The sequence below is a fragment of the Canis aureus genome, chromosome 32, assembly GCF_053574225.1.
Source record: "Canis aureus isolate CA01 chromosome 32, VMU_Caureus_v.1.0, whole genome shotgun sequence".
Taxonomy (NCBI): domain Eukaryota; kingdom Metazoa; phylum Chordata; class Mammalia; order Carnivora; family Canidae; genus Canis; species Canis aureus.
In genome coordinates, this window is record NC_135642.1 from 43,982,461 (window position 1) to 44,010,179 (window position 27,719).

The 27,719-nt window shown below is 42.9% G+C and overlaps 1 protein-coding gene across 41 annotated transcripts in view; it reads left to right on the plus strand.

Annotated features, from left to right (window-relative positions):
• PEAK1 (pseudopodium enriched atypical kinase 1) overlaps positions 1–27,719 on the plus strand; it is a 293,696-nt gene that overhangs the window by 206,727 nt on the left and 59,250 nt on the right. For all 41 annotated transcript variants that reach the window (XM_077881987.1, XM_077881989.1, XM_077882018.1 and 38 more), the window contains one exon: positions 13,719–16,863. In XM_077881987.1, coding sequence (XP_077738113.1) covers positions 13,829–16,863 — 3,035 coding nt within the window. In that variant the 5' untranslated portion in view covers positions 13,719–13,828. The remainder of the gene's footprint in view (positions 1–13,718; positions 16,864–27,719) is intronic.

Genomic DNA, 27,719 nt, shown 5'->3' on the forward strand with positions numbered 1-27,719 from the left:
CAGCTTAGAACTTGGAATGCATTTTCCCTGAGAAATAATAGGTAGTAGACTGGTGTGCAAGTTAGCTAAAACTTTTCAATTAAACCATTCACGGTAATTGAGACCCACCAGCAGAGTTACCAGTATCTCCATGGAAATAGCATAGCCCAACTGATATATCAAGGTGGCGTTCGGATGTGTGTGGAGAGTGTTGGAAAAGATCACTCCCCTTTCCTGTCCTCCACTGATTTAGAGATTTAATAAAAGAGGAAAGAACTAATATTAACAGACACTTATTATGAATTAATCTCTGTGTTAGGCACTTTATATAGTTTGAGCTAAAATTGATATATAACATTGTGTAAGTCTTAAGTTGTACAGTGTTAGTTTGATACATTGATATATCGCAGTATGATTAACACCATAGCATTAGCTAAAGCCTCTGTTGTGTCACATATTTATCATTTCTTTTTTGGGTAGAACATTTAAGATCAGTCTCTTAGCAACTCTGAAGTATATATAATACAGTATTGTTGACTATAGTCCCTAAGCTGTGCATTAGGTCTCCAGAACTTACTCATCTTCTAACTGTAAGTTTGACCAACGCTCTCCATTTCTCCCACCCCTCGGTCCCTGGTAATCACCACTCTATTCTCTGTTTCTGTTGAGTTTGACTTTTTTAGATTCAACATATAAGTAATATGTCACAGTATTTGTCTCTGTTTGACTTATCTCACTTAGCATAAGGCCCTCAAGATCTCTTCATGTCACACTTTCTTTCTCCCGCTATGTTATCTTTATCCATTCATCTGTTAATAGACACTTGTCTCCGAATCTTGGCTGTTGTGACTGACACTGCAGTAAACATAGGAGTGAAGATACCTTTTGATAGTCTGTTTTCATTTCCTTTGGATATATACCCAGAAGTGGGATTGCTGGATTATATAGTAGTTCTATTTTTAATTCTTTTGAGGAACCTCCGTACTGTTTTCCATAGCGGCCAGACCAGTTTACATCCCCACCAACAGTGCACAGGACTCCCTTTTCCCCACATCCTTGCCATCACTTGTTATCTGGTATCTTCTTGGTGATAGCTATTCTAACGGGTGTAAGGTGATATCTCCTGGTGGCTTTGATTTGCATTTCCCAGTAACTAGTGACAGATATCTTTTCATGTACCTCTTGGCCATTTGGATGCATTCTTTGGAAAAATGTCTTTTTGGTTTTTTCCACCCTTTTAAAAATCTGTGATTGTGTTTTCTTGTTACTGAGGTATATGAGTTCTTTATATATTTTGAATATGAACTCCTTATCCAATATAGGTTTGTAAATATTTTCTCCCATTCTATAGTTTATCTTTTGATTTTGTTGGTTGTTTCTTACGCAGTGCAGAAGCTTTATAGTACGATGTGGTCCCATTTATCGTTTTTTATTTTTGGTGCCTGTATTCTGGTGTCATATTCAAAAAATTGTTGCCAAGACCAATGCCAAAGAACTTTTAACCTCTCTGTTTTCTTCTAGAAGTTTTATGGCTTCAGACCTTACATTTTAAGTCTTTAATCCTTTTTGAATTGAATTTTGTGTATGGTGTAAGATAAGGATTCAGTTTCATTCTTTTTGCATGTGGCTGTCCCGACTCCATTTATTGAAAAGACTTCTTTCTCCATTGTATATTGTTGGCTTCTTTGTTGTGAACAAATTGACCATTTATACGCATGGGTTTATTTCTGGGCTGTTTATTCTTTTCCATTGGTCTGTTTGTCCACCAGACTCTTTTAATTACTATAGGTTTATAGTATAGTTTGAGTTTCAGGAGTGTGATGTTTCTGGCTTTTCCTTTTTCAGGATTGCTTTGGCTATTTGGGATCTTTTGTGGTTCCATACAAATTTTAGAATTGTTTTTTCTTTTCTGCGAAAACTACCATTGGGGTTTTGATAGGGATTGCATTGAATGAGAAAAGAAGAAATAAAATTGATGATAAAATTATGAGGGACGCCTGGGTGGCTCAGTGGTTGCGTGTCTACCCTCATCTCAGGGTGGGTCCCTGGGTCCAGGGATTGAGGCCTGTGTTGGGCTCCCTGTGGGGAGCCTGCTTCCCCCTCTGCCTGTGTCTCTCATGAATAAATTTAAAAAATTATGATATGTTTTTATATGTAGAAAATCCTAAGGACAAGCCAAAAAACTGTTGGAACTGATGAGTGAATCCAGTAAGGTCCCTAGAGACAAAATCAATATACAGAAACCAGTTGTGCTTCTGTATACTAACAACAAAAATATCTGAAAAAGAAAGAAAAAAAATCCCATAAAAATGAATAAAGTATTTAGGAATAAATGTAATAAAGGAAATGAAAGATTTGTATAATACAGACTGTAAAACTTTGATGAAAGAAGTTCAAGGAGACACAGACAAATGGAAAGATGGCCTGGGTTCCTGGATTGGAAAAATTAATATTGTTAAAATGTCCATGCTACTCAAAGCTATCTATAGGTTTAATGCAATCCCTGTGTATTTTATCTTAATTCATTTTAACAACAGCCTTGTGAGGTAGATGATTATTATACTCCTTTAACAGATGCTTAGCAAATTAATAATGTAAGTACGATCACAAGAAGAATGCTTACCTAAGAGAATATTGTTTTTTTGTTTTGGGTTTTGGGGTTTTTTTGAGAATATTGTTTTTAAGCACTACTTTCAAACTTCAGTAACTTATAGGCTCCTTTTTTTTTTAATTTTTATTTATTCATGATAATCACAATGATAATCACACAGAGAGAGAGGGAGAGGCAGAGACATAGGCAGAGGGAGAAGCAGGCTCCATGCACCGGGAGCCCGACATGGGATTCGATCCCGGGTCCTCAGGATCGCGCCCTGGGCCAAAGGCAGGCGCTAAACCGCTGCGCCACCCAGGGATCCCTTATAGGCTCCTTTTAACTGGTAAAAAACTTCAGTCTTTTAGTGTTGATACACATTATTACAATTTTACTTAAACATGAACAAAATTAGATATAAATTCTTTATGCTTGTATTTCTTATTTAGCTCTAAACTGAAACAAACTTAAAAGTTAGGTACAAAAAAACCTATAAAACTAATGACATGCAAATTAACATTATTTTAATACAATGATGGTATTTTGCCAAACTGAATTGCTACTCACAACAGGAGTACAAAGCTGTCTGCCAACCCCAGAGGTGTCTTGGCAGCCTTCATTGCCATTGGTGCCCTTTTCTGCCACATTTCTAAGATGTTGAAAATCCAGGATTGGTGCAACGTATAGTGAGTGCACCATTATTTCATTTTGACCTTTACTTAGTGGGACTGTATCATTTACCTATCAAGTGAGCCTCCTTTTTTTCTAATTATTCCTTAACAATTAAAATAGTGTGCTTGATGCCAGTTTAGATTAGAAAAACAAATGTCTATGTACATTTGCAATCATGTTGCAAATGCTTAGTTGCTGTGCTTAGTTAATAAGTGGCCATTGCAATGATCCAGCATATATTTATATTAATTTTAGATGTAAACTTTGTTTTCAGTTCAATATTAAAGTTCTTTTGGAAAACTCATAGACCTTGGGAAAGAGATCTTGGATTCCTGTTTGTTAGATACTCTCGTTCAATGTTTTTATTATTATTTAACATAATATTAATATTTATGACCATTATTTATTTGTAACATTATAAAAATAATTCTTATTTGTTTATTGGAATAAGTCCTCTAAATACTTCTACCAGGAAAGACTGTTACATTAGTTTATTATGGTATCTCTTTGAAAGCAATATATTTATATTTTTTAAAGTACCATGTAACTCAGACTTTCACTAATTTAAAAGCGCTTTTTCTCTTTAAAAGTCTAAATTATAAATGTTTTACAGAATGTACTGTTAACTGTTTTCCATAGCTGGGGAAGGTAAAATTTAGTTTGGTTGGAAAAATAATACCTCATAGCAAATATACAAGTCCCGCAAGACAATAAAGCCTCTAGAAACTGAGAAGTGTGGTAGCAAATGACATTATTCTTCCTCTGATGATGCTGCTATAAACATTCTAGTGGACTTCTCTCAGAATAATTGACTGTTTTGTTGGTCAGAAACTTCCTTCCCAACTTCTTTTCTCCCTTTCTCCTCTTTTTATTAGCTTTGAATCTTGCACTGTCCTCATCTCCCCTCTTTCTTATTCCCTTACTTTATTTTTAAGATTTTATTTTTTTTTAGTACTCTTTACACCCAGTGTTGGGCTGGAGCTTACAATCCTGAGATCAAGAGTCATATGGTCTACCGACTGAGCCAGTAGGTGCCCCTTTATTGCCCTGCGTGATACCAGAGATCACCTGTCTCTTCACATCTCAGCTGGTCTGCAGTCTGGCTTTCTTCATTGACAGTGGGCTCCGTGGTCTTGGGCGACAGGAAGGAAGGACGCAGCAAGGCAACTTCTGACAGCATCTCACCGTCCACTTCTCAATATAGCTAATAGGGTGGCTCCTGAAAAATCATGCTTAATTTGCCTCCAGATATTCACTCTGAAGCACAAAAAGCACAGCTTTGGGGCAGCCAGCTAATTGTATGTGCCTGTTGGTCTACTTGTAGCTTCCTTTGCTGTGAGCACACGGATCCTGCCCACCTCAGAGCTGAGCTGGGAAGGTGTGAGTTGTGCCTACTTCTGATGCTTCTTTGTCCATGTGCTGGGCAGTGCTGCTGCTGCTGCCGCCACGTGGACTGCATTTCAGGTACCAGCAAGTTTACGTCTAAAGCAGCCTCCAGTTACCGTGCACGGAGAGCTGTACCATTCATAAGCACATGTGCGTTCATCCATCCTGACAGTCACTTACCATGTGACCTTGGGCCAGTCTGTTTCTTCATTACTGCAGTGAACCTAGTGGTAGTGTGTACATCATAGGTCCTTTTTTTTTTTTTAAGATTTTATTTATTTATTCATGAGAGACACAGAGAGAAAGAGGCAGAGACACAGGCAGAGGGAGAAGCAGGCTCCATGCAGGGAGCCCGACGTGGGACTCAATTCCAGGATCCCAGGATCACACCCTGGGCCGAAGGCAGGCGCTCAACTGCTGAGCCACCCAGGGATCCCCCCATCGTAGGTTTTCATGAGAATTAAGAGTTTTCATATGTAAAATGCTTCAGGTGGTGCCTGGCTCTTAGTTGTAAGATGCTAGCTAAAATTGTTATTATTCAGCAAGCATTTACTTACTATTTGGTATATTCCAAGCAATCCAAGAGATGGAGAAGTGCAAAGGACACAGCCTTGCTCCCAGGAACTTCTGTAACTACCGCACCACATGGTGTTTAGGAGGTCAGGTGAAGCCTCATCACATGGGTGAAGTTTGAACTGGATCTTAAAGGCTAAATAGTTCTGGCAAATGAAATAGCATCAGAGGCAATACATGCCAAGCAGAGGGACAGCTCGTGATCAGAATAAAGCTGGGAAAGATTGTGGGGCCCTTGGCTATTGTTAGACGAGATTTTAGCCTCTTCTCTGATTCATAGCTTCGTAAGCAGGAGCTCTGAGGCGGGTTCACTGTACCTTTTGGAACTTACAATCTTAAAACTAGTTATTAACAAGTTAATGAGAATAATTATTATTACTATTTGACTGGCGCGTCAAAGACTGTGAACTCCATGAGGTGGGAGCTAAGCGCGTCGTCGCGTGGCCGGGCAGAGAGTGGTCGGGAGGAGCTGGCGGTGGAACAGTGGAAGCCGATGGGCTCCCTCCTCTCAACAGAGCTTTAGTTGAATTTTCCAAATTAAGCAGGTCTTACTTTGCCTTAGTCTATAAACAGGAGAACCTCACGTCTTAAGGTCTTGCCCGGTGCTGTGATGGCAAAGAAGGGATTTTCTTTTTTTTCCTCCACGGAGGGGTGGGGCCGGGGTCAGATCTCAAATTAGGAAGGTTCCTGTTACTCATGGAATTTCCATTTCTGTTCCAAACGAAAGCTGTTTTATCTCCCGCAAAGGCTTTTCCTGCCGCTTTGCTTTCGCTTCCTCTGCGCCCGCTCAGTCCTGGACCAGGGCCTTGGCGGGGGCTTGGCAGGCAGCCGAGCTACGGGCTCCGCGGTGTCGCCGTGGAACGAGGGAAGGTTGGGAGCGGCGGTGGGGAGCACGCGGCAGTGTCCTCCCCTGTCCTTCCCTTCCCGTGGAACAGTGGCCCACGTGTTCCGTTACAGCGGCCTGACGAGAACCTGGACTTGTTCATTTGCCCCGGGATCCTGGAGATGGACCACTGTGCGGGATGCCATAGAGGCGGCGGCTCCTCCCCGACAGTGTCCTTAAAAGCCCGTGTTCAGCCCTGAGGACTCTGGACTCTGTCTCTATGGCAGTGGGACAGATTTTATGATGAAAGATAATGGCCTCCGGAGTCATAGGATCGGGAAGGAGCTTAGCACTTCATTCCCCGTCCTCCTCCATTATTAACAGATTCTCCTTGGGTGCCTTTAGGAAATCCTCCTTATATGGTGTCTAATGTGCCGCCTACACAGTCCCCCCTCCGCCGACTGGGGAATTACATCCAGCTTGAGGAGCTCCAGCTCTTTCTGCGGGCCTGTTTATTCCAAGATTGAAATCCAGGGTGGATTTAGTCGTTTTGTATCAAATCTGCTCGGAACTGTTGGACTCGAAGCAAACTAATTATTGTCGTTGTCTGTATAGCAGTAGAGAGAGTGAAAAACAGTAATAAGGTCTTAAAAAGCTGTCACGACTTGAAGTGAAATAGGCTACTCTTCAGTAGCCTCATCTGTATCCTGAAGGGCTTTGGTCTTGAAAACTGTCAAACACGACATCGGATTTCAGATCGTGGAATCTCGGTTAGCTTCTCGGGGCAGCTCCATTCAGCGCTCTCATCGACCATTCCGTCTGTAGGATTTGCTTTGAGATTGTAAGGAATGTGGAAGCAAAGGGGTTTTTCTTATCAAACACTCCATTTGGGTACTCCCTATCAGACCTGTCTCGGCAGAGAAATAGAAGGTACCAGGTAGACTGTCCTATTTCCTTAAGTGCCTCAGGAGACATATATTTTCTTTCTCAAGCATAACTTTGGCGACTAGGGTTTCCCAATTTGGCGGGGTCAGTGTTGAGCAGACAAAGTTGCTAGTTACCGAGTGCCATTGAGGTTATTTCACAAAGGCAGTAAAGCCCAAGAATTGCTCCTTGGACAGAGCTACATCCGATCTGGTACGGCTTCTCTTTCTGAGAGCCCGTTAGGAGTTAAAATAGTTTTGACAGTGGCTTTAAGTGCACATCTTTGTCTCCAAACATAATTAGTGTTGAAAAATGAAGGCCTGCCAGTTAGGGCTTTGTGGCTTAGACAGCAGCTCCATCTGGTGCTTGCTGAAGGTGTTTGCTTGATTCATCTCCTGGTTTTTTTGCAGCAGCATGAATACAGATGTACACGGTATTTGTAAAAGAATGCCAAATCCAGAGTCTCAATTTTATCGATGGCTTTCTATTGCACACAGCACTGACGTAAGCTAATTGTGTTCCCGGTGAATCTCATCTGTCCTGATGATAACATGATAGCTGCTAATCAGCTCAACAGCCGTCTCTTGACTGAATTAACTTACTAGCACTCGATGTGGGGAACTATTTTGACTATTACCTACCAGGCTTGAAAAAGAAAATATACTGTACTACTTATTTAAAAGAGAAGATTGAATCCCTCTCTGATCAGTGGTGGATTTAACTTCATTAATGAGGTATTAGGCCAGAATGCCTTTTTCTGTTTAATGCCACATAGTGCTAAGTAGATAGGGGATGTCTTTTTAAAAATAATTCTTGGTGACTGATGTGAACTACCCTAAATTATTGATAGAAATTACTTCCACATAGTAGGATTACATGTGATTTCTATTTTCTATTTTACACTTTGAGCATATATAACAAAAGAAAGAAATCTCGTGTAACAAAAGAAAAAATAATTTAAAACAAACTGTAGTGTATAGGTTGCTATAGCCTTGAGTTCAGATCTTTTGTCATTCATCATGTGGCCCTTTTAGGGGGCTTCAGCTTTCCTCAGCCGTAAAACAGTAAGATTGAAATGGAGCCTACCCAATTTTAACCTTCTTAGTTTTGAGATCATCTACCTTTTTCCTGTCGCTTCAGCCTCTCCCACTCTCCTGTGTCTTTTTCCAATATTGACATTCAACATGATCTCATTATTGTCATCTTAAACTAAGGAAATCCTTTCTGGGCCACCAGCCCTTTCTTCTGCTTCCCACCTAAACTTCTTCAAAAAGTTATCTACAGTTATTCACTCTTCAACTAACCGCATTCTCCTTTCCTTTCCATCCCCACTGCTGCACCAAAATAATTAAAGCTAAACTCACCAATGAGCTCATGTTGCCAGGTCTAATGGGCACATGTAGATCTTCATTGCTCATTACCTGTCAGTAGCATTTCAAATAGTTGTCTTCTCCTCCATTAATGAAGTCTCATCTGGTTTCTGTATCATCACCATTATGGCTGTTATTTTGAGGTTTTTTTTTTTTTTAAGATTTTTTTTTAATTTTTTAATTTACTCATGAGATACAGAGAGAGAGAGAGAGAGACAGAGAGGCAGAGACACAGGCAGAGGGAGAAGCAGGCACCACACAGGGAGCCCAACATGGGACTCGATCCTGGGACCCTGGGGTCACACCCTGAGCGGAAGGCAGACACTCAACTGCTGAGCCACCAAGGCGTCCCCCCCCGCTCTAGTTTCTTTTTAGCCTGGATATTCCCATAGTAATTCCCAAACAGACAAGAACAGCATAATTATGTTCTGTGTTCCAGACTTCTAAATTCAACTGCTTCCTCTATTATATGGTAACAAAATATGGACTTAATAACGGTAGTCTCTAAAAGTCACACCTCCTCCAACATGGTTTATTTCAGTAAATGGCCCTACAAATCATTTAAATACATAAACCCAAAATCTCAATACCTATTACTCTCTCCAGAATCTAATCATTCATGCATCTACGTTTCTCTGGCTTCCCTGATGCCCCATCCTAATCCAGGTCCTCATCATATCTTATTTTGCTCACAGTGGCCCTTTGAACAGCCTCCTGGATTCCTGTCGTGTTCCCCCAATTTATTTTCCATATAACAACCAAAGCTGTCTTGCTTTTTGAGTCATATGTTATTGAGGTTTGATTTATGTACAGTAATAAATCTTTTTTTAGTGTCAAATTCAATGAATTTTGACAAATGGATGTAGTCATCTAACCACCACCATGCATTTGGATTATTCCAGTTTTTGCCTATAAACCTTTGTGTACATGCTTTAGTGTAAATATAACTTTTCATTTATCTTGGGTAAATATCTAGGGGTAAGACTGCTGGGCCCCATGGAAAGCTTACATTTAACTTTATAAGAAACTACCAAACTCTTTTCCAGAGGGGCTGTGCCATCTACATTCCCATCAGTGCCATGTGAATTTCACTTGTTACCACATTCTCCCCAGCATCGCTTTTCATTTTTGCTTTAACTGTAACCATTCTAGGGGAGGCATAGTGGTAGCTCAGTGTAGTTTCAATGTGCATTTCTGTATGACTAAGGATATTTAGCTCCTTTCACAAGTTTATATGCAATCCATATATCTCTGCTCAAACTTTTTGCCTTTAAGAAAAAACATCAGATTTGTTTTCTTTCATTGAATTTTGGAAGTTCTTCATATATTCAGGATACAAAGTCCTTTGTCAGATATTTACTTGCAAAAAATTCTTCATCTGTAGCTTGTCTTCATTCTTTTATCAATATCTTTGTCAGAGCAAACATTTTTAATTTAATAAAACCCAAATTGTCTTTTAAATGGATCAGGCTTTTTGTGTTGATCTGAGAACTCAGCCTAACTCAGGGTCACAAAGATTTTCTCCCATTTTTTTCCTCCTAAAAGTATTATAGCTTTGCATTTTATACTTAGATCTATGATCCATTTTGAGTTAATTTTTGTGTATGAGGTGTGTGGTATGAATGAAGTTTCTTTGTTGCTTATGAATATCTAATTGTTTAGCACATTTGTTGAAAAGAATTTTCATTGCTGTAGGCAAATATCAGTTGCCTGTGTTTGCACAGTCCTATTTCTGGACTCTCCTTGTTCTGTGTCTGTTTTGATCTATGTCAGGGGTCAGCAGAATTTTTCTGTAAAGAACTAGATCGTAAATATTTTAGGTTTTACAGACCAAAAGGCAAAATTGAAGATACTGTGTAAGTACTTGTATAATAAGATAAAACATATTTCTGAGAATTTTTTAAATAAAATTTAAAGTATAATAATTAAGTACAATTTTCTGAAATGCAGCTCTACTAATCCAAAGAATGGAATTCTTTTCTGGGAGAGGGATAACGTTTTGCTTAACTAGGGTGCTAAGTTAGTGTTTCCTCTCATCAAATGTGATTACAGATTTCATTTATTAATGCATATGTGTAGTGAAACTTGACATATTTTTATCTCTGAAAAATATCTTTTCGCATGGGTGATACATGTAGCAGTAGAAACGCCCCAGTTTGTCGAGTGCTTAAAAAGCCCTGCAAAATGATGAGAGCGCCACATGCAGTCTGTCAGAACTGCTCAACTCTGCATCATAGCACAAAGCCACCAGAGACAATATGGAAACAAATGAGCCTGGCTATGTTCCAGTAGAGCTTTATTTATGGGCACTCTATTTGGGATTTCGTATAATCTTCACTTGTCACAAAATACCATTCTCTTGAATTTTTCAATCATTTAAAATTTTTAAAAGCACCGTTAGCTTAGGGACATGTAAAAGCAGGCGACCGGCTAGATTTGGCCTATGAGCTGGTATTTGCTGGCCCCATTCTCCCATTTATTTTTCTATCCTTGGCCAATAACCCATTGTCAGGATTACTGTAGCTTTATGCTAAATCTTGAAATCAGGTAATGTGAGTCCTCCAACTTTGTTCTTTTTTGAAATTGCTTTGGCTAATCTAGTTCCTTTGCCTTTCTGAATAAATTTTAGAATTAGCTTGTTGATTTCTACAAAAACTTCCTGCTTGGATTTTTTTTAGAATTATGTTGAATCTACAGAGCAATTTGGGGAAAATTGGCACCTTAAGAGTACTGAGAGAACTTGGTATCTCTCTCCATTTATGTTAAGACTTTGATACTTTTTATCAGCGTTTTGTAGTTTTCTGCATAGAGATTGTGCATCTTGCACATATTTTGTTAGACTTAAGCCTAAGTATTTCATGTTTTTTGGTCAGTGTTGTCTTTTTAAAATGCAAATTGGATCATGGCGTTTGGCATTTCCCCTGTTTAAAATCCTTCAGTGGCTTCCCACTCCTCTTAGGATAAACTCTGTAATCTTTAAAAGCCTAAATGGCCCTACGTGATCTGGCCCCTGTTCTTTTTCATCCTAATTTTATGCCTTTCTTCCCCTGCTCAAAACATTCCAATCTCAGACTAGCAGGAAGTGGTTTTATCAACCAAGGAATAGCTCTGAGAATGTCTGAAAGACTAAATAAATGTTTTCAAACAAACACTTGAAAAGTATGTTTTAACCATGTTAAAAACAACCATTTGATGATCCCCAACAAAGAAGGAACTAGAGTTTTGGCCAGGTTGTTGTGCTCTGTGTGTAATACTTTGATCTTTAAGTCTGTACTTCTTCCACTGAGGCAGAGTACTTTTTGAATATTACCCACCAGGGACTAAGCTCTGTGTGTGCATGCATACACACATACACACGTGAGCTAAAGAAAACATCATTTCCTTCTTTATGCACATCCTGAAACTCAGGGGAAAAGCTGCATTTCTGATCCAGCCAAGGATCCTGTCACTGTCCTTGTACATGACAGGGACATAAAGTTAAACTTTTCAGCCATTAAAATAGTTCTTACATGAACATGCCCACTGCCAACTTTATTATAATATCCACATTAGAAATGTAACACTGTAGTGATGTTCTGTGAGAAAGTCTGCAGCTATGTGCCCAAGACAAAAAAGAGTCATAAGATTAGTTTTTTAAATAAACCAGCACATTTAGTTAACCAATATTTATTCATCTCCTTATGCTAGACATATTGAGATGAATAAGATATAGCCCAGACCTTAAAGAGGCTCAAAAACTAGTGGGGAGCCAGACAATTAAAAGTGAAAGTGCTTGTTCGTGGAAGTGTGTCTAAGTGGCTTTGATAGTACCAAGGAGAAATGAGTAGCTCAGTGGGATTTAAAGTGTAATAAGACTAGTTGATGTTCAAGACATAGGGCTAGAAGGGAGGCAAGGACCGTATCATGAAAACCTGAGGGGTTTTTTTCCCACCCTAAAGCTCAGAGGTTCCGACATCTTAATGCACATAGACCTTGTTCCAAAACAAAAAACAAAACAAAACGAAAAAAAACCCTGGAGAACTTGTTTAAAAATCAAATTCCTGGACTCTTCTTCCCTCAGAAATTGACTGGGTAGGGCTAAGGTGCTTCCCCGAGTGGTTCTTATTTAGCTGGCAACCCCTGGTCTGCACGCTGACATTTGGGAGTCAGTGCATTAGGTAAGATTAAGCCACAGACTAGTTAAGGTAGGTAATAAGTTGATCATCTTAGCATTTTAGAAAGGTGAATTTGATAGTAGTACAAGAACAATAGAATCACCTGAGAATCTCATTAAATATGAATTCTGATCCAGTCGATCTGGGGTTGTACCTGAAGATACTGCATTTCTAACAAGTTTCCAAATGAGGCTGATATTCCTTGTCCAAGGCTGGATTGGAATGGGGTGAGACTGCAGGCTTGACGACCCATTAACAGCCTATTACAGGAATCTAGGCAAAGATGGTGAGTCTCTGAACTACTAGCAGGGTCTACTGATGGCAAGAGAGAGTTCAGTGAAATGTAATAGGTCAAATTGGGAAAACTAATTTAAGGAGTTAGTTAGATACAGAATTAGAAGTGAGGGAAGCAGTGTCAAAATTGAGCTTGGCGGGCAACCCAGGTGCTTCTCCCTCTGCCTGTGTCTCTGCCTCTCTCTCTCTGTCTCTCTCATAAATAAATAAATAAAATCTTAAAAAAAAAAAAAAAAGATTGAGCTTGGCTATCTAAGTAGATGGTAGTGACATTAAGTTAAATAGGGTAAAGACAGAAGGAGGTGGCCTGGTGAGGAGAGGACAGCTGCTTAGAGTAGAAAGTCTCCTAGAGTTCAGAAAAGAGGTAGCCAGAGGATTCATCTTGAATGCATTGAGATTGAGGAGTCCATGAGATACCCAAAACTGAAAGGGTGGGTAGGAGAAGAAGAACCTACAGTGGGCTAAGAAGTGTGCATCTGTCAGGCTGGCAGATGGTAAAAAGAGCAGTTTCAAAGGCCTCCCAGAAGGACAAGGTCACAGTGTCTTTGCCACATAGATTATAGTTCAGTGAGACAGTACAAAATTAAGACTGCAAAACAGACTTTCCAGAATGCTGATTGGCTAAAGAGAGTTCAGAAAGTGCTCAAATTAGTTTCTCTCTCAATCTTCTTTTTTTTTTTTTTTTAAGATTTTTTTAAAAATCTTTAAAAAAGAGGGAGGGGAGAGGCAGGCTCCATGCAGGGAGCCCGACGCGGGACTCGATCCCGGGGCCCCAGGATCACGCCCTGGACCGAAGGCGGCGCTCAACCCCTGACCACCTGGGCTGCCCTCTCAATCTTTTAATTTAAGCAAAAGTTGATGAATGGAGCCAATTGTTTTAAGTCATTCATTATGATATGCTTCCATAGTGCCTTTTCCATTTAGATTTTCTTTTTTTTTTTCTTCCCCCACAGATCACACTTACAAGAGCTGCTATGATACCTAGGGGAGGTGAAAACTGATGGATGAAAGTTTTGCCATGCACTGAAAGGAAAGCATTGTCTGTGAAGGTCCTTTTTTAAAAATGTCTGCTTGTAACACCTTTACTGAACACGTTTGGAAACCTGGTGAATGCAAGAACTGCTTTAAACCTAAAAGCTTGCACCAGCTTCCCCCAGACCCTGAGAAGGCACCCGTCACCCATGGCAATGTGAAAACTAATGCCAATCACAGTAATAACCACCGCATGAGGAACACTGCAAATTTCCGTCCTCCTGTGGCTAAAAAACCCACTATAGCTGTGAAGCCCACTATGATGGTAGCAGATGGGCAAAGTGTATGTGGTGAACTTACTATCCAAGAACACTGTGAGAAACCTGTCATCATAGGATGGAACCGAAACAGGACGGCCTTGAATCAGAAACCACTTAATAATAATAATGAAGATGACATTGAAGGATTTAGCCATGCCCCTAAGCCTTATGGCAATAATGATAGTGCAAAGAAGATATCGAATAACAATAATGGGCTAACTGATGTGTTAAAGGAGATAGCAGGCTTGGATGCCGCCGCTCAGATAAGAGGGAATGAAACAAACTCCAGAGAGACCTTCTTAGGAAGAATAAATGATTGCTATAAAAGATCATTGGAAAGAAAGCTTCCCCCCAGCTGCATGATGGGCGGGATAAAGGACACTCCAGGCAAGCACGTGATTCTGAGCGGGAGCACAGAAGTGATCAGTAATGAAGGGGGCCGGTTCTGTTACCCCGAGTTTTCTAGCGGCGAGGAAAGTGAAGAAGATGTACTGTTCAGTAACATGGAGGAGGAGCATGAGAGCTGGGATGAGAGCGATGAAGAGCTGTTGGCCATGGAGATTCGCATGAGAGGGCAGCCCCGCTTTGCTAACTTCAGGGCAAATACTTTGTCTCCTGTTCGGTTCTTTGTGGACAAAAAATGGAATACGGTCCCACTGCGAAATAAGTCTCTGCAGAGAATCTGTGCCGTCGACTATGACGACAGCTACGATGAAATCCTGAATGGCTATGAAGAGAACTCTGTGGCCTCCTATGGGCCGGGAAGCATTCAGAGCATGGTGTCCTCTGACTCTACGTCGCCAGGTTCTTCTCTAACAGAAGAATCACGCTCTGAGACAGCCAGTAGCTCTTGCCAGAAGGTCTGTAACGGAGGAGTACCTCCTGCTAACCCAGGAGATCCTAAGGACATGAAGGAAGGGGAGCCCAGCTGTGAAAGTCTGTCGAGTGATCATCAGGAGAAGGAGTCCTCACAAGCCCCCAAAGGCTCAGTCAAAGCTCCAGAAACACACAAAGCAGTCCTCGCTCTCCGATTGGAAGAGAAGGATGGCAAGATCGCTGTACAGACTGAGAAGCAAGAAAGTAAAGCCTCTACGGACATCGCTGGGCAAGCAGTGACCATAAACCTTGTCCCCGTGGAAGAGCAAGCAAAGCCTTACCGAGTGGTGAATCTGGAGCAGCCGCTGTGCAAGCCGTATACTATCGTGGACGTGTCGGCGGCCATGGCCAGTGAGCACCTGGAGGGGCCTGTTAACAACCCCAAGACGAAAATCTCCTCTTCTACTCCAAACTCTCCGGTGACCTCGCCTGCGCTGACATCAGGACAAACGGGCGCCCATTTCCCCAGCTCCAGTGCCATCCGGTACCAGGAGGTGTGGACTTCCAGCACCAGCCCGCGCCAGAAGATCCCCAGGGTGGAGCTGGTCGGCAGCGGGACCGGGCCCAACGTCCCTCCCAGGAAAAGCTGCCACAAATCAGCACCTACTTCACCAACAACTACCAACGTCTCCTCGAAAACGATCCCTGTTAAGTCGCCCAATTTGTCGGAAATAAAATTCAATAGTTACAACAATGCCGGCATGCCGCCCTTCCCGATTATCATCCATGACGAGCCCACTTATGCTCGGAGTTCCAAAAACGCCATCAAAGTTCCCATTGTCATCAATCCCAACGCGTATGATAACCTAGCCATTTACAAAAGTTTTCTTGGGACAAGCGGAGAGCTGTCGGTGAAGGAAAAGACCACAAGTATAATAAGCCATACGTACGAAGAGATAGAAACGGACGGCAAAGCGTCCGGTAGCAGCGCCGTCAGACCCCCCGAATGTCCCCAAGCCAAGGGGTCCTCAAGCAGCACGGAGCGCAAGAGGGGCTCGGTGGCTCAGAAGGTTCAGGAGCTGAACAGCTGTCTTGGCCGAGGTCCGTCCCCGCCGCAGAGGGGCTCGGGCTCCGGCCACAGCTCCCCCGCCACCGCGCAGAGGACGGCTGCCGAGCCCGGGGCCGCGGCCGAGGGCGCCCAGGGGCGGGAGGCGCCAGGCCCAGGCGGCCCCAGGGAGCCCAGGGACCAGGCCGGCGCCGCGCTGTCGCGGATCGTGGCTTCCGTGCAGCCGCCGCAGGCCCCTCCGGAGGGGCGCCCCCCTGGCCCCGAGCTGCAGGCCGCTCCGCCCGACGCCGAGGCCGCGACCCCGGCCCGACCCCGGTCTCTGCTTGCGGCCCAGGCCGCGGGCGAGGCCACCGACGGCCCCCGACCCCGCGGCCGCAGGGAGCCGCCGGCGAAGCCGGGCCCCGGGCCCCTGCCCAGGCTGCTGGCCCAGGCCCGCGGGGAGCAGGGCCGCCGCCCCAGCCCCCCCCCGCAGCAGCAGCCGGGCAGCCTCCTGCACCGGCGCCCGGGGCCGCGGGCCGGGCCGGCCAGCCCGACGAGGGCCGCGGACGCCGAGGCGGCCCTGCTCCCCGACGCCGGCCGCCGGGCCCCGGACGCCAGGCCCAAGCGCTGGATATCGTTCAAGAGCTTCTTCCGCCGCCGGAAGGCAGAGGAGGAGGAGGCCAGGGACAAGGGCCGGGAGCAGGGCCGGCTGCTGGGCCTGGACGGCACGGTCATCCACATGCTGCCGCCGCCCCCCGTGCAGCGCCACCACTGGTTCGCCGAGGCCCCGGGCGGGTCCCGGGACAGGCCGGCCCTGGTCTTCACGTACAGGTGCGACCCTGCCCACGGCCAGCCCGGCGCGCACCAGCCGGCCCGAGCCGAGCCCCCCGGGCCCGAGAGCCGGGGCCGCTCCTCCCCACCCCGGCCGCCGAGGCCGGCTCCCAGGTAGGTGGCGGGCGGGCGGGCTCCGGGGCCTCAGCACACGCGCAGTGCCGAGTTGTCTTCCGTCCCTAACGTTGTCTGGGAGCCACTTTGTCCAGAAGCAGCAGTCCGGCCTCAGCCGCACCCGCGGCGGGCTCGCACGGCACAGGCGGGCCGCGGCCCTGGAGCTGCAGCCGCAGTGGCCGGCAAGCCCGGGACCCCTCAAGGGCAGTAAGTGCTGCGTTGCCTTGAAATGCTCCGCTAGCGTGAGGAAGAGGCAGGAGCAGGTGGGCGCATGGTGGCCAAGGGGTTAGTCAGTTCTGTGCGTGTTCCTGTGTTCCGAGGGAGTATTTGGATTCTTTTTTCTGTCTCTATCTTCCTTCCAAGCATTGTGGGCAATGGGGAGGGGCTGGAGATGGGGGCCAGCAGCTTGTAGCTACTTAACACAAGGATGATAGAGAACTTGTTACTGAGATTGAGATCCACCCAGCACAGAGGCCTGACTGACGGCAGCTGGCAAGTGCACGCCCCAGTCCTCTAGGGATCTGCTTCCTCATTCCTGAAAAACTGTTTGCGATCACCTACGTCGGGTAGAGCACACTCCCAGCCTTGTGTCACATCCTCACATCCAAACAGCAGCCCTGCACATTGGTTGTATTCTTCATATCAGGGAACAACCCAGAGAGGTTAAGAATTAAGCAGATTTACGTAGCTCGTAATCGAGCCAGAATTCAAACTTGGTCTCTCTGACTCTAGAGTTTGTGTTCTTCCTATAATCGCATTGTTAACATTAACACGTGATTTTTATTTTTTCACTTGTAATCATTCACATAAACACTTATGTTTAGGAAGCTTAAGTTTTTAGTTTCTCGTTTGTGGTGTGAGCAAAATTAACAAACTGCCCATAAAAACAAGAACTATTACCCTGAGTTTGTAACAAATGGGATGATTTCCTTATATCCCCGGTACTTTTTTAAGATTTTATTTGTAAGTAACCTCTACCAACCTTAACCCAACATGGGGCTTGAACTCACAACCCCAAGATCAAGTGTCACATGCTCTCCCGACTGAGCCAGCCAGGCACCCAGTACTTGGTTTTGTTTTTTTTTAGTATTTTATTTATTCATGAGAGAGAGAGAGAGCGAGAGAGAGGCAGAGACACAGGCAGAGGGAGAAGCAGGCTCCATGCAGGGAGCCCGATGCGGGACTTGATCCCGGGTCTCCAGGATCACACCCGGGGCTGAAGGCGGTGCCCAAACTACTTAGCCACCCGGGCTGCCCCAGTACTTGGTATTTTTAAGCAGAGCTGTGCCCTAAGTAGTTCTTTCATCAGATTCTAAGTCGGCCTCCCTCTTGTCTTACAGTAAGCCCCCTCTACCGGGCCTGGCCCTGTCTTTTCAAAAGAGAGCAAACTTATGATAGGGCAGCTTTTTGTTAGAACAGTGTAAATAAAAATGAAGTGAATACTTAAGGCCTTCACTTTTTCTAGGAAAAATGTTTATATATTCTTTATGAAAATAAGCTTTTTACGTGACTCCTAATTAGTTGCCAAAATGCTAGCAAGTTCCTGTTTTCCTTAAATCCACGTGCTAGCAAAGCAAGTAGAATAGTGATAATACCTTCCTGGGAAGAGGAGTGTTGCCGTTGGTGGTTGAAGGTGGATGATAGAATGTCATGCTCCGGTAGTAATAAAACCCATGTATTGCAGGTTACTGTTTTATTTAGGAAGAAAGCAATTTAAAGAGCACATGGTTGGAGTTACTTATGTGCGACAGTCCTCACAGATCAATAAATGGCTTCACTCCTCATTAAGTATGGCTGTGGCGTGTGTATCCGCATCCTGGAAGGCAGAGCCAAGCAGAGATTGGGCCTCTCTCCTGTGGAAGGAGAGTCTCTGTTTTGGCTGCAGGCCACGGTGTGTGGCCCTTGGCACAGCAGACCCCTTTACCACCCAGCTGATACTGTCACAGATTTGCTAACGCAGGAGCCATCTCCAGACGTATCTGGAGTCGTATCTCCAGACGCCGTGAGGGGCACTTGGGTGACTCAGTCAGTTAACAGCCTGACTCTAGGTTTCAGTTCAGGTCATGATCTCAGGGCCTGAGACTGGTGGATCCCAAGGCCGGCTCTACGCTCAGTGAGGAATCTGCATCTCCTCTCCCTCTCCTCTGAGCCCCTCCCTGTGCCCCACGTGTGCACCACACGTGCACTCACGATCTCTCTCAGATAAGTAAATAAACCTTAAATATCATCCATGAATCCAAAAATGCAGCTGGTTTGCCCCATTGGTGGCAGATCTCACCAGGCATCATAGTAACTCGGTAGCTGGTAAAGCAGGGGTTGCCAGGCCCCACCCGGAAGGTTTCTGATGCAGCTGCTCTGAGGTGCTGTGGGTGGGCCCTGCTCATTTGCACTTGGAACCAGTCCCCAGGTGCTGCTGAGGCTGCTGGCCGTGGGGCTGCACTTCCAGAGCCACCGATCTCACCACCATTCGGAATCTAGAGATAATGTGCTGTAGTCTAAGTAAAGCATTTTTGAGGTATTAAGTTTTTCTTAGAGACACTCTAGAATTGGCACATTTCATAATGTCTCAGACTAAGGAGAAAAAGAGGTTTTTGAATTTTTAAAAACTTTTTGGAAAGTTTTGAAATAAACATGGATACTCCTTGAAAAATATACACCACTTGCATTCTCAAAAATTGCTTGATTTACTTGGATACACCATGATATTTACTTGAAGGAACTCTGAAAGGGAAAAATGTTACTGTCAAATGTCAACATTTGTGTTTCCAGCTTGACAGCAGTGTACTCGTTAAATTGCCATCCCACAGCTGGGAACACGCTACTGGAAGAAATGAAAATTCAAGTTTTTCTTTAAGTAATGAAGATTCCAAATCCAAACTATAAGATGTGAAAAATACTCAACTGAAGGCCAGACCCTAAAAGATAAGGGACTTTTAAAGCCTTTTATTATGGGATTAGATTGTCATTAAATTCATTTATTTTTCTTCAGGTGAAAAAAATGTGCCATCGGGACAATATATAGGGGGAAAGATTATCACACCGCTGAAATAACAGGCTTAGGTTTGACCTCACTTGAGCTATTTGTCCGGTCCTTCAGTGTACAGTGAAGGACATGCAGTTAGTTTGTAGTGATAGGACAGCTCTCACATGGAGCCATGTGGGGATATAAAGGCGAAATACATAAAAGACTTCGCACAAGGTCTGGCACAGATTGGGTGCTTCAAGATGTCAGTAGCCCCTGTGCCTTCAATGTAGTAAGTGCTAAAGCAGCGTATGTGTGTGGTGGTGCAGGAGCATAAAAGGCAGTGATTAGATCCGCTTAGAAGAGACTTCTCAGAAATGAAATACAAACCAGATCTTAAGAGACAGATAGGATTTTTCCTGCTGCTTGGGAAAGACACTGTAGGCAAAGGAACAATATATGCAGAGTCACAGAGAAGATGATAGCAGATTCCAGACCGGTGGCTGGAAAAGGATAATGAATAGACCGGTGGCTCTTCAAATGAGGTCAAGGCAGGATCAAAATGCAGTGTCACTGTTTTCATGATAAGACATTATTCTTTTCACTGCGTTGACATTTGCACTGATGGTACAAAAACAATAGTAGGTAAAACTGCGTGTACCTTAACACAGCTCAAAGCCGTGGCGTAATATTATACAAATAGTTTTAAAACAGTTTCATTTAAGCATGTCCTTGATGGAGTAGTAACTTCTATTAAATCTCAACCCTTGAGACTATGTCCGTTTGAAAATTCCATGTGATAAAATGGGAAGTACACATAAGTTACTTCCATTGCATACCAGAGTACGGTGGTCATCACAAGGAAAACTAGTTTGAGGTTCAAGGTTTGAGTTACAAAGCTGAACTAGCCGCCTTTTTCACGGACTACCCTGAAAGAACAAGTGGCGGACCCTCTCTGGCTATTCAGACTTGAGTGTTTGGAAGATATTTTCTTTTTTTTTAATTTATGATAGTCACAGAGAGAGAGAGAGAAAGAGAGAGGTAGAGACACAGGCAGAGGGAGAAGCAGGCTCCATGCATGCACCGGAAGCCCGATGTGGGATTCGATCCCGGGTCTCCAGGATTGCGCCCTGGGCCAAAGGCAGGCACTAAACCGCTGCACCACCCAGGGATCCCTGGAAGATATTTTCTTAAGAACGAACATAGGAAGCCTCTGACTTCAAGAACAACTGACAGTATTTGTTGTCAATTATAAAAAAAAGTTCAGGCTTTCAAATTAAAATAAGAATTTTCGAAAACCTCTGTTACCAGGACCTTGACAGCTTCCTAATACTTAGAGATTTTTTCTGGTATTGGTGGTGTTAGTATTTGCATAAAAAGGTTCATATAATGAAATGTGTCAACATTTGGAAGATCTGCATAACTCAGTGAACTGGTGATTTCCAAATGACCCAGTGTACGATATTACAAAATTATGCATAAGTAAAAGATCCATTGAAACTGCAAGTTGGGGGGCATCTAGTGGCTCGGTCAGTTAAGCGTCTGCCTTCAGCTCATGTCATGATCCCGGGGTCCTGGAATCAAGCCCCTTGTCAGGCTCCCTGCTCAGCGGGGAGTCGGCTTCTCCCGCTGCCCCTCCTCTGCTCATGCACACACACTCTCTCTCTCTCTCTCTCTCTCTCTCACACACACACACACACACACACCTGCTCTGTCTCTCAAATAAATTAAATCCTTAAAAAAAAAGACTCTAAGTTGGACCAATAGATTTTTTTTTTTTAAGATTTTATTTATTTATTCATCAGAGACAGAGAGAGGGGCAGGGACACAGGCAGAGGAAGAAGCAGGCTCCCTGCAGGGAGCCCGATGTGGGACTCGATCCCGGGTCTCCAGGATCACATCCTGAGCTGAAGGCGGTGCTAGACTGCTGAGCCACCCAGGCTGCTCGGACCAAGAGATTTTAATGTAACTGAGTCCAAAAGTTTACTGATGTGTTTTCAGATTCCACATTATAAGTAACCTTTAAGAGACTTCCGTCTATCTAGCTCTGCTATAGTACCAAGAAGAACATCAGCAATTATCTAAAATAATTACTACCTTTCCTACCTATATATCTGGATGACATCAAATTATTTTAATGTATAGTTGGCTCTTGAACAACATGAGTTTGAATTACATGGGCCTACTTATATATGGATTTTTTTTATAAATATCACCCAGTACTATAAATGTATTTTCTCTTCCTTATGACTTTCTTAATGGCATTTTCTTTTCTCTAGCTTACTGTTTATAAGAATTCAGTATATAATCCATATACAAAATTTGTTATTAATTGGGGGTGCCTGGGTGGCACAGTCAGTTAAACTGCTGACTCTTGGTTTTGGCTCAGGTCATGATCTCAGGGTCTTGACATCAGGCCCCTCATCGGGCTCCACACTCAGTGTAGAGTCTGCTTCAGATTCCCTCTCCCTCTCTCTCTCTCTCTGCCCCTCCTACTTGACTCTCTTTCTCTGCCTAAAATAAATAAAGCTTTAAAAAATATATGTGTTAATTGGCTATGTTATGAATAAGACTTCTACTCAATAGTAGGCCACTAGTAGTACGTTTGGGAGGAGCTAAATTTATGTGCAGATTCTTTACTGCATGAGGGGCAGCACCCTGAACCCCTCCATTGTTTCAAGGGTCAACTGTACTTTAACCAAAGCAACATATCACAGCCGGTTGAATGCAGAAACACCCATGAGAATTCAGCTGTCTTCCATTAAGCCAGATTTTAAGAGATTTGAAAACAATATTATTTAGGTTACTATTTTGAAAGGGTTTATTATTTTTAAATGAACTGGTAACTTTTTAAATTTTCTCATTTTTAATTTCTAATATCAACAAGTAGAATTCACATAAACAAGAGCCCTTGCACTCCTCAGTAATTTTTAAGTGTAAAGGAATCCTGAGAACAAAAAATTTGAGAACTTCAGAGACAAACTGTGAAGAGGCTTGCATGATATGTTGAAATATTGGGCCCTTGTAGATTTTGGGGCAGAAACAGTTTTTAAGGAGGAAAGTAGTGTGACTTTTTAAATTTTTTAATTTTCTTTCTAAGATTTTATTTAATCTTTCCACCCAGTATGGGGCTTACACTCTCGACCCCAAGATCAAGAGTCACATGCTCCACTGACTGAGCCAGCCAGGTGCCTCAACTTTTTTTTTTTTTTTTTTTTTTAATAAACTCTCTATTGGTGCAATTGAAAATGGGCTAGAAAGTGGGAATACTAGTGACAGGGATACTAGTCAAATTTTGACTCAGGAATATATCCATTGGCTCTCTGGCTAGTCGGCATCAAGAGAAGTTAGTTTGATGGTTATTCTGGTCTCTGATCAGGTGGGAATCCCTCCACTATTGTTTTGAGAAGCAATAGCCTACCTACCATCTCTGCAACTCTTTGGTGTCCATAGTATGGAAATAATATTACATAGTAAGAAAAATGCAAGCACTGGAGTCAGACTAAGATTTGAATCCCATCTGTACCACTGGTAGTTTTGTGAGTTTTGACACCCTCTCTAAGCTGAAGATCCCCAGCCTGTATGATAGTGATAATAATACCTCACGGAGCTACTGTGAGGACTAAATTGACATCTGTAAAGCATCTAGCAATAGGGTTGCCATCTTTACAAATTCCTTGTAGGGCACCAGAATTTAAGATAATCCTTGCTGAGTGTCTTGCCTCTATGGTATATTTTTAGAACGGCCGAGTGTTCTTTCTTAAACGTAAATCCAAGCATTTACACGACTGAAGACCCTATATATGTGACCTTTGTCACCTGTTGTGTCTGACTCTTTTTTTTTTTTCCTTTGTCACCTGTTTAATCTTATTTACCTGCTTACTCTTGAACCTCAGTTATTCTGGCTTCCCTTCTTTCGCAGTGCCTTGTTTATAAGGTTGACCATGAGATCAGTCACCTATCACTATAGGACTACCTTTTAATGGATACCACCTTAAAATGGGTCCTTTTATTTATTTTCGTTTTAAAGTTTTTGTGAGTTAAAAAATAAATAAAGTTTTTGTGAAAGAAAATTTTAAACATGGGACGCCTGGGTGGCTCAGTGGTTGAGGATCTGCCTCCTGCTCGGAGCGTGATCCTGGAGTCCTTGGATTGAGTCCCCCATCAGGCTCCCTGTGGGGAGCCTGCTTCTCTCTCTGCCTGTGTCTCTGCCTCTCTGTGTGTGTCTCTCATGAATAAATAAAATCTTTTTTAAAAATTTTTAAAAAGAAAAATTTAGGGATCCCTGGGTGGCGCAGCGGTTTGGCACCTGCCTTTGGCCCAGGGCGTGATCCTGGAGACCCGGGATCGAATCCCACGTCGGGCCCCTGGTGCATGGAGCCTGCTTCTCCCTCTGCCTATGTCTCTGCCTCTCTCTCTCTCTCTCTCTCTCTCTCTCTGTGACTATCATAAATAAATAAAATTTTTTTAAAAAAATTTAAACATATACAAAAGAAGATAAATTGGTAAAATGAACCACCATTTACCCCAAAACCACACTTCAACAATTATCAGTTTATGGTCAGTCTTGATTAATCTATACATTTATTTCCTTCCCTCCCCCCTTTATTTTGAAGCAAATCCCAGACATTTCATTTGTAAATGTTTCAGTATGTATCTCCAAAAAGAAAGGTGTTTATTTGTTTGTTTTCCCATTATGACCATATACCAGGAAAGATTCTTCAAACTTTAAGGGCTAACTCCTGGCTAAACAGCATCTGGTATCAAGATTTTAAGTACTGGATATAGTCTGATGACTCTATCCCTGACTTCTTCATGATTCACATACTTACCCATTTGGCATTTCCACATGAACATGAAATAGAGGATGTCTCGAAACCTATCCAAAACAAGTCTCTATTTTTCCCTACAAATCTGTTCTTCTATCCCAAGTCTTCCCTTCTTGGTAAATGGTCCCACCATCCATCCAGTTACTCCAGAAAACTAGGAATCATCCTTAGTGCTTCTTTTCCCCTCACTCCCCACATGCAAAATATCAGCAATCATACCACCATCATCTCATTTGATTTTCCTTCTCAGTTTAGGAAAAGTATTTTCCTAATTGATCTCCCTGCCTTAATCTCTTGCCCCCCCCCCTTTTTTTTTAAGATTTTATTTATTTATTCATGAGAGACGCACAGAGAGAAAGAGACACAGGCAGAGGGAGAAGCAGGCCCCATGCAGGGAGCCCGACGTGGGACTCGATCCCGGGTCTCCAGGATCACACCCTGGGCCAAAGGCAGCGCTAAACCGCTGAGCCACCCGGGCTGCCCTCTCTTGCCCCTTCTAATCTAATCTCTCTAGTATAGATCAAATCAGATCCCATAGTGTCAACACAGTGAAGGAAGTTCATACATAATATGACCTCTGCCTACCTGTTCAACCTATCTCCTACTCATCCCCTTGTTCATGAACTTCTCACAATACAGTTTTCTTTCTTTCTGCTCTTCAAACATAATCCTTTTTTTATCAGCTATTCTCTCTCTCTGGAATGCTTTCTTCAGATCTTTGTATGGCAGGCTCCTTGTCATTCAGTTATCTCTCCACCTAAGAGAGAGAGCAGGAGGTGGGGGACAGAGGGAGAGGGAGAGAAAGTCCCAAGCAGGCTCCCTGCCCAGCACGGAGCCTGACCTGGAGCTCGATCTCATGACCCTGAGATCATGACTTGAGCTGAAGTTAAGAATTGGACACTTAACTGAGCCTCCAAGGCACCCCATTCAGTATCAATTTAAATGTCACTTCCTCAGAAGATTCTTCACTGACTGCCCATTCTTAAGAGACTTCCCCCTCGGTCATTCCCTGTCACATCATCCTTTTTTATTTTAGATTTTTTCATATGTTTATCACTTTTTTTTTTTTTACACTATTCCATCTTATTTAACTCTTCCCTTCTGGATTCAATTTCCTTCTTCCTGAAGGATGTCTTTTTAGTAGCCTTTTCAATAAGCTGTGTGGTAAATTTATTGTTGACTAAAATCGCCTTTATTCTATAATTGGTAGGCAGTATCTATTGCCAATCACAAGTCCTTAAAAATTTAGCTCAAAAATTTTTTTCTGATCAATTAGAAAACCTTAGCAATGCCTAAGAAAATAACTGTAACTCACTCAAAATAACTAATACTCCCAGCCAAAGTTAAGGATCTCATTTGCCCACATAATGGCCTTTTTTGACTAACCTTTCCAGCATCATCAGCCCTGAACATCATGTTCCTAATTAGCAAAGACCCCCAGCATATGTTTCTGCGTATCATGTAAGTCTGATTTCTCTAGGACTCCCAGAAACATCTCAAGAATTCAACTATGCCTCTGACTGCTGGGATTTTGTCCAAACCTCTGCCAACTTCTGTTTTGGACAGGCAGATAAGATTTGGCAGACCTTTGATCCCTTAGGACTACCCTTCATCTGTATAAGCCCTCCCTTTATCATTCCAAGATCTTTTTGATCTTCTTAGAGTCCTTAGAACTAAGCTGTATTCCTCAATAACCCAGCAGTCAATCCTAGGAGTCTTCTAATCCACTTCAGGATTCAAGGATATGGACCAAAAGTTGGAGAACTGTGGCCTACAAGTCACCTGTTCTCTAAATGAAGTTTTATTGGAAAACAGCCACACTCATTCGTGTGTATGTTGTCTATGGCTACTTTTTGCACTTCTAATAGCAAGGTTAGGTGCAGCAGACACCATATGGCCTATACAGCCTAAAATATTTATTATGGACTCTTCCCAGAAAAAGTTGGCCAAGTCTCTGAACTAAGCTCAAATATCTGATTGGCCTGTGGTTATCAGGCATGTTGGTGGCTGGTATCCATTCTATCCAAACACTACACAGGTTTGCAATTTGCTGAAGTACCCAGAGCCGGGGTCTCTTTATGTACATGTATGTATGTGCATATAGTATGAAGAAAAGTAAGCACTTTTTAGACTGTGGTAGCATGGAATGTCTTTCTCTCTATAAAGTTTAGTTAGAAACTTGACATATTTTTAATGCTTATGCTCCAGTTATATCTTAATTTGCTTGATCTCTACTAAGAGAATCCTATCAAAGTCATCTTTTCATGCTTAGGACCAGACTGGCCTCTGAAAATCAAATTCCTATTTCTCATAAAGATTTAAAAAAAAAATTGAAGACAGAAGCTGAAAGTAGCTGCTTGATCTCCTGATCACATATTCCTTCCTCTAAAGAAGCTTCTGGACTATAAGCATTTATAAAGATCACATCTGCATTTGCTGACACACTGTTCCTAAAGTTAGATTGAGTTCATAAAGCCCTTACTATTGAAATTTTAAATAATCATGTTTTACAAAGAGCTGATAAATCTCTTTGTCCTAATCACAGAATGATGCAGAATGGTTGTGTTTGTGCGCACCATGATGGGGTGGTCTTCAGACAGCTTTACATCCCTTTCCCTTATAGAAGATGATAAAACTCCAGAGAAGTAAGCCACTTGCTGAGAGTCTCATAATGAATATATTCCAAAGTGAATATTCCAGCTGAGACTTCCCCCACCTTTGGGGTCAGTTTTGTTTCCTTGTTCGCCTAATGTATCTGAAGTTAAACTCCAGGATCTTACTATATAATTCTTAAAACACTTTCACCCACATTATCTCAGTTGTCCCAATATCTATGACAGTGCATCCTTCCTATTTTATAGGGCACAGAGAAACGAAGGCTCATCAACATTCCCAGTGCTGCTATGCCAGGAGGTTGCAGAGCCAGACTTTGACTTCAGAGGTGTTTGGCCCCTAAGTGGTTTTTTTTTTTTTTTTTTTTTTTTTTCACTCTTGCTGGTGATTGCTGAGCCTGCCATGTCTTTTATAAAGTCGGCCTGAATGCAAGAAGGTGGTACGTCTGTGAC